Source organism: Camelus ferus, chromosome 20 (assembly GCF_009834535.1).
Source record: "Camelus ferus isolate YT-003-E chromosome 20, BCGSAC_Cfer_1.0, whole genome shotgun sequence".
In the NCBI taxonomy this organism is placed as follows: domain Eukaryota; kingdom Metazoa; phylum Chordata; class Mammalia; order Artiodactyla; family Camelidae; genus Camelus; species Camelus ferus.
This window is the reverse complement of record NC_045715.1, coordinates 31,687,925-31,703,774: the sequence shown is the minus strand read 5'-3', so window position 1 is coordinate 31,703,774 and position 15,850 is coordinate 31,687,925. Positions and strand designations below refer to the sequence as shown.

At 41.7% G+C, this 15,850-nt stretch overlaps 1 protein-coding gene across 2 annotated transcripts in view; it reads left to right on the top strand.

The window, feature by feature from the left end:
* LOC102520068 (24-hydroxycholesterol 7-alpha-hydroxylase) overlaps nt 1-15,850 on the top strand; it is a 91,767-nt gene that overhangs the window by 29,381 nt on the left and 46,536 nt on the right. For both annotated transcript variants that reach the window (XM_006190722.3, XM_014564364.2), the window contains exons 8-10: nt 6,888-7,021; nt 11,706-11,801; nt 12,647-12,735. In XM_006190722.3, coding sequence (XP_006190784.2) covers nt 6,888-7,021; nt 11,706-11,801; nt 12,647-12,735 — 319 coding nt within the window. The remainder of the gene's footprint in view (nt 1-6,887; nt 7,022-11,705; nt 11,802-12,646; nt 12,736-15,850) is intronic.

Genomic DNA, 15,850 nt, shown 5'->3' with positions numbered 1-15,850 from the left:
CACTAGGTGACAGGCCTGGCACAGGCTGGGCTCTTCGTCTCTTGGCGAGGAAGTGTCCCGGGCCCAAGGCCCCTCTTATGCAGCTAAGTTGGGGCTGAAAGGCTCTGAGCATGAGACTGCCTCTCCCAACAATAGGACTATGTGTCTTTGATAATAAAAATTTATCCTAAAGCCTTCAGATGCCAAAAAGTCATATCCAACCATGGGAAAGTCAGAAGAACCAGAACTACAGGTTCAGAGTTGGCTGAGGTGTTTGGAAGAAGCTGGTGGCTAGAGGGGAGAGCTGAAGGAGGTGAGGCTTGCCAGGCTCCGGCTACAATCCCTCAAGCCCTGATGCCCACATTCACCGCCCCCGGGCACGCTCCAGGCTTAGTCTCTGCTTTCCCCAACACCTTAAGCTGCTGTTAAGCCTGCCTTCCCACTTTACATGCATCTTTCTTATTCCTTTAACTGGTGTTTCTCTTACACAAAGACATTGGTTTGGGGCAGGACCTAGATGGATGAAGCTATACCATTTTTTAAAATATACATTTTTTTAAACTATCACAAAAAGTCGAAAAAATCAGTGAAACAAGAGCTGCTTCTTTGAAAAGATAAACAAATTGATAAATTGTTAGCCAGATTCATCCAGATAAGAAAGAGAGGGCCCGAATAAATAAAATCAGAAATGGAAGAGGAATCACAACTGACACCACAGAAATACAAAGGACCATGAGAGATTACTACAGACAATTATGTGTCGACAAATTGGACAACCTGGAAGAAATGGATAAATTCCCAGAATCAGGAATCAATAAATAATGGGCCCATTATGACTGCTCTGGCTGGTCCAAAGGAGACCTTCCCTCAGCCTGAAGAGCCCGAGTTTGTAGAGGTGAGGAGGTGGCTCCGTGCTTGTCATGAGGCACTTCCTGTGTCCTGCCCTTCTCTCCTTCATATGGTTTTACACCACAAATTCTCCAAGAATTAATATTTATCCTTGAGATACAGGTGTGTCTCTTTTGTACGCATGTGATTTTAAAAAGAATTTGGGAGCGAACATAGAATTCTTTCTTTTTGAAATCGAATTTTTGAAGGGTCTTTCAGAATAATAAGCTTACAGTTGCTGGATATGGCAGTGCAAGCTTTGTGTTTTGAAAAAACGTGGGACTATCTTATCTTCTGCATGAGTGTTTTCACCTCTGGAACTTGCCTGGGTGGACCTCTGACGGACCTTTACTTCACCTGCGAGAGGTTTCTGTGAGATACCTGAATGAGGCGGCAGGACTTCACCTCCAAGGATCCACTGGACTCTTTCTGTAATTAACTCATTATCTTTTTCTTCTCTCTCTCTCCCTCTCTGCCTTTGGTATTGGGAAAAATAATATTTACTCCCAGGGAAAAGTTCAGTCCCAGACATCATTGGCCACATGAAGGGAAAGTTGGGTCTTCTGGTGCAGGATAATTAGGTGATGATCGTAATTTGCCTCTTTCTTAATGAACTTCGCTGTGCAGCCTTGCAGCTCACTGACTCCTGTCTCAGTCATCTCTCTCTGTCCCCGTGACTCTTTGTTTCTCTCTCCAGGTTTACTTACCCCTGTTCCAGCCAGTTTCTCCCGCTGTGTCTTAGTCCTCAGGTATAGAAGGAAATACATGTTTGGAGGAGGGGAACGGTCACTGGGGTCTCTACCCAAAGTTTAAAGTTAATTTTCCTTTCCTATAATCAAAGGTCAGTTTCACAGTATTTCTTTTTACGTTTAAAAGAATAACTGCAGGAAGGGGTTCACTGCCGTCCCCACGTGGGAGACAAGTCACCAAACAAATCTTCCTATCAGTAAAAATTTCCAGCAATCTGTAATTAGCATAGTCTCGTTGCCTGTAAGTGACTGACAGAGGGTCAGTGAACACGTAAAACCTACCATGAAGGATCTTATCTACTTCGGGACATTTCATTCACTCTTATTCTTTCTGAGATGAGCTAACCTTTTCCAGTGACCGTAGGTGTCTTCTGAGAAGAAAACAGCAGTTTTGTGAATGTATGAAAATATTCCTGGAATAAAGTAGAGCTATAATTTAAAAAAAATTGAATATTTCTTATCATACTGAAACTTTTTAAATTCCTGAAATGAAGGAAAGGATGTAAGGTACTACTTTTATATTCCTCTGGAATGCTGTAAAATCTTTTCTTACTCTTTCTCTTCAGCTTTGTCTCTGTTTTCTAAAAACTGATTTTTTTTTTCAGGAGCTTCTCTTGAGGTCTCCGGTTGAGACAATGTACCAGGAACCTAGTTTCCTACCCTCATTCTCTGACAGCGAGCAATGCCATTGTTTCATCTCCTTTTAGCAGAAGTCATAGAAATGCTGGATTTTTTTCAAAGCTATTACATAATTTCCCCAAATAACTAAACACCAACTTTTATTATTTGATAGTGCCTCTTTAGAGAAATTGTTATAAAATTTGGGAAGCAAATTTCATGACCAAATTTTGGTAGGAATCAGTGTTAAGGTTATTACATCAGAGTCTTTATCTTTTCAGCCTTTATCTCATGCATTTTTTTATCCCAGTTCCCACTCCTCCACATATACTATGACCTTTTGCACACACCTTTATTTTAAACATTCTAAACAAGCTCTCTACAAATATGAGAAGACAGCCTCTGTGAAGGAAAATGCCCTTACGGCACAGAGCAGCACACAGAACTGGGAACCACACTTTCCAAAGTAAAGAGAGAGGCGGGGGGATGTGTAGAGGCGCCCACTCTAAATTTCAGTGGCGTTTACCGTTCACTTCTCGTCGTCTCTCTGTGTGTCCCTTAGTGGATAGATACCTGTCTTTCATTTGTGGGGAAGTATTCACCCCCACCTTCTGATTCAACCTCCTCAGAACTGTCTCAAATACAAATGTATACTCAGCATATGCCTCCCATTCTTTTTTTTTTGGTCAAAACATGGGTTATTTTTCCAAAATTGTTAAATCTGAATGTAATATTATTCCAGGACTATAGGAACCAAATTTTTATATTTTGTATTTTGTGTGTTTATTTATTTACTCTGTGTGTGTGTGTGTGTGTGTGTGTGTGTGTGTGTGTGTGTGTGTGTAATGGGGCGGGAGCTTGAAAAACAAAGGAGCTGGAGAACCTGTCTCTCAAAGAAGGACCTACTAGAGTGAATCTATTTGAGTCATGTTCTTTTTTTTTTAAGCCCAATAAATCATATTTTTCCGGTTAATTTTGGAATTTACTTTTTTGTTCTGCCTGGGTGAGTGCTACTCACCCTTCCAGGCTTGGCTGAAACTCCAGCCCTTGGCAAGAGGGGATGAACACCACTGACACTCGAGTCCTCTCTTCTGAAACCTTTGTTATGTTTATTTATATCCTGATATTATTTTGTGTCCAAGCTCCTCGAAGACAGTGACTACGTCTTTCTCACTGGTTTCTCCTGTTCGGGGAGGCGGTGGGACACGGTGAGCAAGGGTGAGGGCTTGCAGTGTGGACAGACGCAGGTCTGAAGCCTGCTCTGCACTTTCAAGCTTCTCCTTGGACCCGTGATGGCTTGATAGCTGGCAGATGGTAAGAGGAATCAGTGAAGTGGTCCACAGTGTTTGTGACATAAAATGGCCAATAAACTAGTATTACTCTCGTCCTCTCTCTTACAGTACCCATCCTTGGGCCAGCATGTAACAGATGTGAGGCAGATTTATATTGAGTGAATAAATGCTGAAGGAATAGAACTTTAATCTATTATATGTCCTTAACAGATATAATTTACAGTTTCTGTGTCCCAACATGCTTGTCATCATGTCTGTGGAATCCCAAAATTATATATAATATTTTAGAAACATTCTTTGCTATTTCTGAACTCAAGAATCATTCTTTCTCTTTTATTTGGTTTCAGATAGTCTATGACTTGATTTGACTTTTATTTGCATTTATGCCAAGAGTTAAACAAACAGATGCTTTCTGCATTCTACCCTGGATCACCCACCGTTTCCTCCCTGGCTGTCTTCTGTACTGGTCCCAGCTTCCACTAGGCCCTGGCCCTTGTGATGGTTATGTTGGCCTTCTTCCAAGTGGAGCCTTCTAATTTTGGAGTCAAAACACTGGAAGAACAAACCACAGATGTGCATTGAAATATGCACAGTATGGGTACAGAGCCATTTCTAAGAGTTATAATAAGAAAAGGTCTTTAACCTAAAGATGTTGTTTGAAAACAACATATTTCCCTTATGTTTTCTTTGTCTAGTCTGAGAACACAACCTTATTTTTCCTACATCACACTGGGATTTAAAAAAACAAAAAATATTTTATCAAAACTTTTATTTTCCAAGTGTAGTCCACATCTCTCCTACATTTATAGGTCATAATAGATTCTAAATATTATTTTCAACTCAAAACAAGCTTTTGTTTCTGTATTATATAATACAGACTGTTTTTTGCACTTTGTAATTCAATTAGCCTCATAAGAATACTTAATAAAAAACCTTTCTCCAAAAGAAGGTCAGAAACTTCACCATCACTAGAGCCTAGACTTTTATCAAGGCCAAAATTATGTCTGTCCCATAACACTTGGTCACTTTGGAGTCACACAAATCTGATTTCAAGCAGAAATTCTGACCGTTGGTAGTCATTTATTCTTGAGCAAGTAGGGAAATATTTATTTTCTGTGTCCTATAGCTGCAGTAAAGTTAAAAAAAAAAATAAGTACAGGGCTTGTTTGATGAATTTGTCTAATGTAGATGCTCTAAATAGATTTTTAAGGGGAGAAAACACTTTTTAAAGTAAGATTTAAAATCTAAATTGTAGGTTACTGCTACTTTATTTATAATGTCCATTTGGCAAGGAAGCTAGGGCCACCTTGGTTTCCAAGCTAACGTTGAAACTGGTCTGAACCCCCTCCCAGGGTTCTAAGGATCCTTGTGGGGAGAAGCGGCCGGGGCGGCCCGGAACAGAGGCCTGGGCCTTCCTCCTGCCTTCGGCCTCGCATTTCCTGGCTTCTCCACTTCTGCTCTCTTTTCCCTTCTGCACGTTCTGACTCCTTTCCCTGTTGTATTGCCTCCTCGACATCACCAAGTCTTTATTTCCCCAAGTGTTAACTTAAGGATGTGCATTAGCCGACTTTATTAAAATATTAAAAATATGGGACAAGGAAAGGGGAAATTACACAGTAGCCAGAAATAACTTAAAATTGAGTATTATGACATAAAGGTGAGTTTTCTGCTCTTAAAAGTTCCACCTGCCATTTTGCCCGCGGAGAGTTTTCTTTCATCTTCTAGGTTGTCGGTCACCTGCCCCACAGTCGGGTCCCCTGTCCTCTGGCAGCCCTCCAGCCCCCCGTTACTTACCTGGAGACCCCAGCAGCCCCGCCTCCCTCTGGCTTCCTCTGCAGAGCCACTGGCTCTCCCCTCCCCTTCGTCACCACAGCCATTCAAGGTTGCCCCCACAGGGCTTCATCTTCTAATATATGCCACTAGGCAGTGGTCTTCTTTCTAATTTCTTTTCTTTTCTTTTCTTTTTTTATTAACCCAAGTACAGTCTAAAAGAATTTCAGATCCCCTCATACATTTTAAAAGCAATGTCCTAAAGTTTGTTATCTGGTGTTTCAATACCCTCCCTGCTTTCAACTATCATAGAGTATTTTACATCTCACAGAATGGTTTCCTTGCCTGCACGGTGTGCCAGTTAGCTGTGTGCTGGTCCCCGACCTCCTAGACTGTATTGCAAGGACGCCGTCGTTGTTGTAACCCTGGTGGAGCTGGACTCAACTCCAGGCTCTCACTCGCTGCTCAAAAATCTGTCAAGTTAAATGGAGTGTGTGGACGCCCCTGTGGGGCTTAATAGAACCAGAGTTCAAAAACCCTGGTTCCCAGACTCCACTAACCAAAAGCATTTGCTCTGACTCCTCAGGAATTCCACATGTATTGACAGCGAAGGTTTCCCAGGCAGCACTCATCCAGCCCTCTCCTGCGGGACAGGCTGGCCTTAGAACAAGCCTCACCCAGCAACGACGAGAAACGACGCAGGAGACCCACATTCCACTCTTACCTCCTCGTTCCCAGTGCAGTTGGGAAGCAAATGTGAAAGCTGGTTTCATTAAACTGACAATGCTGTTGACTTTTATTAAGCAAAAACTGTCGAAAGCAAATTGAAAGCTGAGTTGTTTTAAGTCATTTTCAAAATGTAAACATTTTACTTGAAATATCATCAGTTAAACTGTCTAATTTGACCCGAGGCCCTGACCATACTTTGGTCCATAAAAAGATCAGCCACATTCCTTTTTCAAGGGCCTTCATTCTAAATATTAGCCAAAGTATGCAGCTTGCAGTAGGGACATTTAATGCACTCGTGTTTAGAGAGTGCATCACTCTCTGTGAAATACACAGGTCCCACCCCCACTTCCCTAATACTCTTTTTGGGCCTTCTGAAATGTATGGTTAAAAATCGAAAGCAAAAACAAAAACAAATCAGCAGGGAAGAGATAGAAGAAGGAAGTCAGGTGGCTTCTCAGATCTTTTACTTTGTATTTTGATGCCAGTCTATTTTTTTGCTCTTTCCTTAAGTGGAATGAGAATTTTACCAAGAAAGAATGAGTAAAAACCAAACACCTTTCTGACAGGGCCTACCCCGGCCGTTTGATAGCCACAGGACTGTGAGAACCAAGGTTGGATGCCAATCCATCACGTTACAGTCATCAACACTGGTTTAGATTTTTATGCCATACATTGTATCTTGGTATGGAGAACGTGATAAAAAAAGAGGCAATAAATGACTAAACTCAGTATGCAAACGTAACAGTAATAGTAACACTTGATGCCAGAGGCAGTATTTAACCAATGTTGATGAACTTACATAAAATCACTTTCTGGACTCCTTAAGTCCATCTTTTTTTTTTTTTTCTTTTTCTCTTTGCAGGTAAAGAAAAGATTGAAGTGTCTGAGGATGACTTGAAGAAACTCCCTCTAATTAAATGGTGTATTTTGGAAACCATTCGTTTAAGAGCCCCTGGTGTCATTACTAGAAAAGTGACGAAGCCCATTGAAATTTTGGTGAGCTTGGTTTTGTCTTAAAATAATGAACTTTGTAGAAAAAAAAATAGTAGATATGTTGCCTACTTATTGTTAGATAGTCTCTTAAGTTCCATTAAGAACTAAGTGACCCTGGTACAGGTTACTAATAAGAGTTGTGCAGCAACATTTTGCTAATATAAATATTTACCTGTTGGCAATGATTTTAGCTAAAACATAACTCTTTCAAGAACTTTTTGGCTATGTGATTCTTTATCAGAATTACTATAATCCTGTGTCCATCGAGCAGGTGGGTTGGGTAGTCTGTTCTCTGCTGAACCAGCCAGGGAGTAGGTTCAGCTGGAACAGCTTGAGGAGTTGAGGGTGTGAGGGAAATCCTTTAGGATAACTGGAAGGCAGTTTCAGGCCACAGATCACAGGTGCAGGAACAGACAGCAGGAATGCCGTGGATAATAGCGACCGACATTAGTAATTAGCACCCGAGCTAAGGGAGGGAGGTTCCTTCCACGGGCAAAGTAGGAGAATGTTCACACGTGCACCATGAAAGGTGTGTGCACATAGCAGACACCCAGTTCAATATTTGGTGAATCAATCAGGCAGAACAAATATATATTTTTTTAGAATGATTGACTTGGGGCCTGAATTATCCAGATAGACTGCATTTAGTCAGCCCTCCACTCTTGTTAGCCTTGTTGTTGTTGTTGCTGTTAGCTTTTTTAATATACACCTTGAAAACGCTTGGATTTAAATCAAGAAAATTTTGTAGTAGTGGAACACAAAAGAGGCAAAAAAAAAATCCAAATTTTATACAAGTTGCAACTTGCTAAACCCAAAGGAAACGTGGTTTATTTGATTGATCCTATGTAAATTGTAGCGTTCAGTTTCTGTGGGATTTTTACAGTTTTTGCTTTTAAATAATCAAATTATTAATTACTTTAAACTATGAGTATAAAAGAATATAAATATATATATTCTATATTGAGAGGAAATAGACAACTTGGTGCAATTAAGTAGAGCAATGCATTTATTACTCTGAATTTATCTATATTTGTCATTGAACTTTATTAAGCTTTATGTATATTCTGGCTATTAAATTAATTAGCTGAATTGCAGAATAGTTATTTGTCTGACAAATAAGTGGGTCTTTTGGTTGCTATTTTAAACATACGGGTCCTATACAAGTTTTGTTAGATTTATACCTACATATTTCAGTTATTTTGGAGCTTTTGTAAATGGTATTTCTGAAAACATTGATTCTCCATTGTACATTACTTGTCTGCAGGAATACAGTTGATTTTTGTGTGTTGATCTTGTATCCGAAACTTTACTAAATCCACTTATCGGTCCTAAGCATGGGGGTGTAGATTCCTTGGGAGTTTCTGTGTAGACAATATTTTAATTTCTTCCTCTCCTATCTATGTACATACCTTTCGTTTCTTTTTGCTGCCCTATTGCTCTTGGCTGTAACTCACCACACTATGTTGAATAACGCTGGTGACAGCAGGTACCCTTCCCTTGTTCCTGACCTTAAGGGGAAGGCATGTAGTCTTGCCCCAGTAAGCATGATGTGAGCTATAGGTTTTTGGAGATGCTCCTTATCAAGTTGAGGAAAGTTCCCTCTATTTCTAATTTCCTGAGAATTTAAATCATAAATGGATGTTGGCTTTTATCCAGTGCTTTTTCTGCATCAGTTGGTATAATCATACACTTTTTCTTCTTTAACCTGTTCATGTGGTGGGTTACATTTACTGAGCTTTGAGTGTTGAACCAACCTCTCATACCTGGTATAAATCTCTTTGATGATGGGATATATAATTCTTTCTATATGCTGTTAGATTAACTTTGCTACTATTTTGTCGATCTGTTATTTAGTAATAGATCCCAAGTCATTTTCTGTGTCAATAAAAGACATCTACAGCATTTTGAATTGCAGTGTAATCTAATGTATGGACCTAGAGTGAATCCATATACGTATTCAAGAACAGGGAACTGTTATAAACAGTGCAAAGATGGACATTCCTAGAGCTAAATATTTGTGCACATTACCAATTATTTTCCTTAGTATAAATTTATATAACTTGGCTCTTTTAAGCTTCAGATATTGTCTAAAACAGGTGGAATGTCTCTGCTGAATATATGAACGTGTTCCCAGGAATCTGGATGATGGAAGACATTTCAGATGGGATCATCTCCATCAAGTAGGGGCAGAGGCTCGCATTTCCTGTCCTGCGGGCCAGCTGGTCAGGGTTCCTTGCTGTGGGCACTGAAGTATTCACTGCTCTTTCCTAGTGGAGTCTGAGCAGGTCCGATTTTTGCTCCTATAACCATTACTTTCTTTTTTTTCTGAATAAGTGAAAATGGTCAAACACTGTGCTTTCTTTGATTTGCTCTATTCCAAGAGCAAAGAGGAAAAAAAAATTTTTTAAGTGTTGGAAAATATGAATAATTAAGAAATGTTAATTATCTTCTCAAGGTATTAAAATATGCAGTAAAACTACACTAATTAAAGTGGCATGATACTGGTGTCAGACCAGTATGTTTAAAAATAATAATAACGACAACAAAAAACTAAAACTACCCTTACTAGGTAAAGCACCAGAGGGAAGTCTGGCCAGTTGATGGCTGTCTTTTGTTGTCAGCACTCTGGTTGTTTTCCTTTCTAGTTTTTTCTATTTTTCTGAATTTTCCAAAATTTCTAGGGAGCAGTTTTTAATCACACGAAAGGGTATACTTTTAATTTTTAAAATACTTTTTTTTTTTTTTTAGCAACTAACACCAACCAAGCTCCTGGCCAAGGTTAGAAAGAAAGAATGTTCTTTGGGGCTCCTCTGATTGATACGTTACCTTTACAGAATTCCTCTTTTTTCAAGAGTCTGCATTCTTTGCACCCACTTCGGTCTTAGCATCCTTCTTGAGTCACAGCAGAGACTCCTTCTCTCCCCTCTCAGAGAGCCCATCTCCAGACTAGCAGACGAAGCTCTTCTGGCCTCACAGCATCCCTGTGCAGTGGGCTGGCCAGGTTCGCCTCTGTCTACCTGGCAGGTGCGGTTATGGCAACACAGAGTTGTGACTCCCCCTTGCTGCGATCTGTGTCCCTGCACTCTTTTTGTCTCCCTCTCGGGCTTTCTCTTCATCTGCCGTGTTAACAACGACAGGGCTGTTTGAAGTGGGCGTGATGATGTCCGTTTGCTCAGAGGGTTCCTTTGATACAACCAGCTTTCACATTCTTTTCTGCAGCTCATCAGCCTGGCTTTTGCTGCTGCAACGGGAACTTCTGTCTGGTCTTCTCCCTGTTGTTAATGTGAACACGCTTACTGAGGCCTCCTTTTAAGTCTTCCTGTACTAGCCTGTTTTGTAGGAGGGACCATCAGCATCTCCACATCATGATCATAGGTCAGCAGCCACCGAAGAGGGCTGTCAAGGGGAGGGGAAGGGCAGCAGCTGCCTGGATTGGACGCATACTCCACGGCTGCCCCCAAACCCATCAGGGCCCTCCCCAGCTGATTTCAGAGCCAGTCCTGATCCCTAAGCCTCAGTTCGAGCAGAGCTAGAGCAAAACTGGGCTCTCACAGGTCTCTTTCTGCTTTCAAAACGGTAAGAAGATACAAGCACAAGCCTCCGTCTCTTCCATTTTTGATCTGACCCTCTCCAGCCATCCTGGTACTCAGCTCCCATTGGAGCCAACAGGGCTTCTCTTGGGTTAAAAGCACGATGACCCCCTCCCCACACTCCACTCCCTGCTCCCGTAAAAAGACATGGTTTTAATTGCAAGGTGCCAACGTTCTAGATACATCAACATGAAGTGTTTTGCAGACAGCTGGAGGACACTTCACAGTTACGCAGGGTGAAACAGGTGTGCCTTCTGATGATCGCCAGTGGGAGTCACTAATAAAATGTCTTCACCTCGGTCAAGTTGGTCGCTCTCTGGCGATCTCACGCAGTGGGCGGGCGCTTTGTCCTCTGGTTCCTGAACAGGGTGATGCCAGGGTGATTTTGTGAGGTGGTTTTTAGTTCCTGGTTGTGGTTTGAAAACCTGTTACAACGTGAATGGAGAAGGACCAATCAGACATATGGTCTGGCATCAGCTTCACAACCGCCACGTCCTCAAACATGAAACCAACCCAATAGACACACAACACCTGCTTTGTCCTACATCTTTCTAACCAGTTGTCTTCACAGTCTTCCTGCCTAACTAACAACTCCTGCTAGAGCAGAACAAACAAACAAACAGAGTCTCCTGCCCCTTGCCTGACGCTCTGTCAGCGTCCCCAAGGACGGGACACCCCCCGCCCCTGTTCTCTGTGCCAGTGTGGCCGGTGTCCTGTCTCAGAGTTAGAGTCTTCTGTTCCCGAACCTGGAAATCCGCTGTGGTTTCCATCCTCAGGAGCACTTGCTGCAAACCCCAATATTGAACATCAAAAGCTGCCATAGAGTGGAATTAAAACAGTTTCTAAAAATTTCACAATTACCTAATGTTTTCCCCCCTTTTGCCCCATGTAACCACAGATAATGTACACGTAACTGATCAGCATTAATAATCAGTCATTGCCTATGTTGGAAAAGCTCCAGGGAGGAGGTTTTCTCACCATTGATTATACACATACGTCTTCTCTGTAGTATAGTTGTAGCACTGTTTTTAATGATGCAAAATCTCTTTAAAGCAGATTTCAAAAAATGACTGCAAACCGATTTTTTTCTGTCACAGAATTACACGGTTCCTCCTGGTGACCTGTTGATGTTGTCTCCGTTTTGGCTACATAGAAATCCAAAGTATTTTCCCGAACCGGAACTGTTCAAACCTGTAAGTTATCTCTTTCCATACACGGTGTCCTTAGGTTTTTCTCTTTCCACCAGGAGTATGGATTCATAAGTTAACTAGGGCTATCTCATTAAGTGGCCAGGTTTCTCTAGTACCTAAGGCTACAAAGCACAGATAAGATTTACAATATAGATGCTATAACGTTGCCGCATCAGGTAGAAAAAGTCTTTGGAATAAGCTTCACCAACTTTTTAAAGTAATTTTTGTGGGAAACCAGCAGGACATGTGAAAGTAAATGTGCTTAGTTCTGATAGAAGTCTTACTTCATGTTCCTTAGGCATTTGGTTTCCATGGAGTCCAAAAAATAAAAACGAAGCAAATGAAAACTGTGTCCTACTATTTCTCGGAATTAGGGAGTTACAGGGCTAAATAGAATCTTAAAAGGTCATTTAGTCCATCCTCTGCCTTTAGGTAAAACTGTCGAAACTGGCATCCAGATGTATTCATTGTGCAAACCAAGCTTTCTCCAACAGGCAGGGCTGTCAGTGTCCTGTTACAAAATTTATTACCAAGGGCAATTTTGTGATGGAGCCCAAGGCCTTATTATAAATATTCTTCCTCTTCTGAGGTCCATTCTGTGGTTGATTTACATTATCACCTACTTTTGCCACTTAAGAAAATTCTTGTTAAACTTTTTTACTTATGAGTTCACGTTCCCAAAACATAATTGTGGCTGATATTAATAACAGATTGGAAAAAATTACCAACAACCCTGCAACTTTATATGCAGGGATTAGCTGTCCAGGTCATTTTTAGCCTAGAGAAATAAAGTTAAGCTTATTTATATAAGGCTGATTTGGGGGGAAAAAAATGCTTTCTTCCCACAGGAACGTTGGAAAAAGGCAACTTTAGAGAAGCGCGCTTTCTTGGACTGCTTCGTGGCGTTCGGGAGCGGGAGGTACCAATGTCCTGGAAGGTCAGTGAGGCAGCTGGGCCCCGTTTATCCAGAAGGTCCACAGAAAGATGAGGGCTCAGAGGGGGAGAGCTTCGGCTGAATCCTTCCAAATAGCAGGGGAGTCGAGGAGTCCACGTTCTGTGCGGGCGGCCTGTCATGGTGTGCGATGTCTCTGGGGGGATGTCTAAAGTGGCTTCTGATAGGAGACCTCCTGAGAAGACAATGTTACAGTTGCAGCGGCCAGATGAAAGCCAGGCCTGTGTTTCAAATGCTCAGCTTCGATATAAGTGTAATTTGAAGTGGTTTTTTTGAATGCTACCTGTTTTAAGGATAAAGACAGAAGTACAATATTTCCTTACAGCAATGTTAGCACAGACGTTTGCTGGGGTCATGGAACATCTTTATCCTGCAGCATCCCGGCAGCCTGCTGAGTGGTGTTTGTTGAATTTGTTTGGGTCTATAAGAACTTGCCTTTGACATCTTTTAGAGTTAAATTAATCTAGCAGCTGGGACTCCTCTTCAGCGTGATGCCCTCTTCTAGTGCACGTTATTTACTGTTTATTTATTCAAGAAGAAACTTGTTTGAACATCCTCACATGCGCCAGGCCCTCTGCTAAGCATTAGGAACAGAGCACTGGGCCTCATAAAACTTACACTCAGCATTAAAGAAACCCCATTTCCTCACTGGTGATGGTTCTGTTGGAGAAATGTTGGTACCTGCTTGTAACAAAGTCTTACTCAGTGAACGTACAAATCCTAAATTCTGTATCGGAAAAACTATAGTTTCTTAAGTCCGTCATCTTCGTTGTTTGAACGGTGACACCATTCTGTATTTGCAATAATGACTTACTCCACAGTTTCCATTCTACCCCTCTTTTGTTTCATGCTTTATAATATCAATTTGCTTTTCGTAATTGATACCTCCCCCAACATGGTTTTAATTAATCTTAGCCAACCATGGAAGTTCTATCTTCCTTCTGAGAAGTTGTTCTAGAAGCCACAAGGGGAAGCAAAATGGTGCCTGGTGTTTCCCTGGGACTGGTTATTTGTCCCGGGGTAGGTTCTTGTCCGATACTGGCCAATCAGACGAAGAGGAGAGACTTTTCCTCCACAGTCAGGTTAGGTCTCCGGAAGTGAACAAGCAAGCAGGTGCCAGCAGCAAGGCCAAGCGCAGCAAGCTCCAGCGTGGTGTGGAGGCTGCGGCCAGCGGAGTAGGGACAGGGAAGGGGCCCGGTCCGTGAGGTGTCACGTGCCACTGAATCATCAGTTTTGAGGAGCTGCCCTACTTCCTGTTATGTTAGATGATAAATGTTCTTTACTTTTATAAGTGATATATATTATATCTAATGTGTAGGTGATAAGTGCTAATTTTTTTAAGGCAGTTTGAGTTGGAGGTCTCATCAGTCAGATCTGAAAGCTGACACACCCACCAAAAAACTCCAGAGTTGATACTTTAAGGGAATAGTCTATCAAACAAAAACCAGCAAAGACTACAAAACCCATCCCGCTCACCCTTCTTCTCATGTCATTTTTACTTTAGATAAGCAGTTCTTAAATCCGTAACACATTTATTGTTTTTATCACCTGCTAATATCAGTGCTCTAAGAGCAGCTCTTCTAAAAACCTTCGAGATTACCTGTCAGGTCCCTTTTCATATATTCCCAGTTGCAACTAAAGAGTTCATTATAAGCATCTTTGGAATGGGGCTAGAAGTATTTTGAACCAAGAACTGAAATGTTTTGCAGAGAGGCGTGTAGTGTGGGCCAATGGTCGAGGACTAACTGATGACTCTGGCTTCTTAGAGGGGCTGTTATGACACGACTGCAGTGGCCTTCAAGGCTGACGGACATTGGCTTGAGTTCGGCAGTAATGGGTACAGCAGAGGGGACCGTGGCATTTCAGCTCAATCAGCAGTCTGTTACTGATAAAGAAACTACATGTCTTAAGGTGCTGAGCTCTTACTACATGTAAGGCAGTGTCCTGGGTAGTGCAGAAGCTTCAGGCAAGAGTGAGACGCTCTCAGCCCTCAGATGCTATCTTGGAGAAGCCAAGGAGGATCCCGAGTTTGTAAATAACTGCAAGGAACCCAGGATGAGAGGTGGCCGAGCATCACACGGCGGAGATTCCAGAGACAGGATATCTGTGGTCGGGGTGATCTTAGGTTTTCTGTGGAGAGTGATCTTTGAAGAGTTGGACGAACTTGCAGACTGAGAAAACTGGGCAAAGGATTGTTAAGTACAGCGGTCCACAGGTTAGGGCTTATGGTTTCACTGTCACTAGGGCCAGATTACAAGTAGTGGCAGGAGGAAAGACTGAAAAGTTACATCAGTCCAACCAGAAAGGCCCCTTTATGCCTTGGTCCACAGCTCACGAGGCACTCGTGAAATGTTAAAAAGTTTTGGGTAGGATGAGCTAGGGTGGGGCATGGCTTAGGTTATACGGTTGTGCTAAAGTTCACGAGAGAGACGTGGAGTGGTGGAATCTACCAGATTTGGAAAATGCTTAGAAATGGTGGTCAGTTGAGAGGAAGGATTTGAGGACCGTGGCTTTGAATCTAGGTGTCTGGAAGAGGTGTTAAAAGTAGGGAGATGAGGAGCAGGAGCAACTTGGGGGACAAGATGTTGAGTTTTCCTCTGAAAACCTTTGAGTCTGAGATGTGGCAAGATATATGTCATGTAACCAAAACTATAGCTCAAATATGCGTGTTGGATAAATATGACATAATTTTTTTTAAAACCTCCTTAGTTTAGTTTTCTGTTAAGTTTCTGTTTTTAATAGTCCATATTTTTCCTGTTACTTATTTTAAAGAGCCAACCCATGAAACATTAAAAAAAAAAAAAAAAAAAAACCAGACCAAACAGAAAATTGTTCCGGAAAGCAAATGACTTCATTTGGACAGTGTATACTGAGATAAATCTTTGCACCAGAACTTTAATCCCGCAGACCCTTAGTATAATCCCCAGAAAAATCGCACCCATTCTGAGTTTGTATGCCGTGAGCCAATTTATTTTCTCATGTACCAAATACTCAGTGAGTCAGAGAAAGCTGCCTGCAAAGTAGCTGACCATCAATGTTCATCAAGAAAACAGTCTTGGGGCCTGGCAGCTGTCACCCCTTGGAGTTCAGACCACCGAGA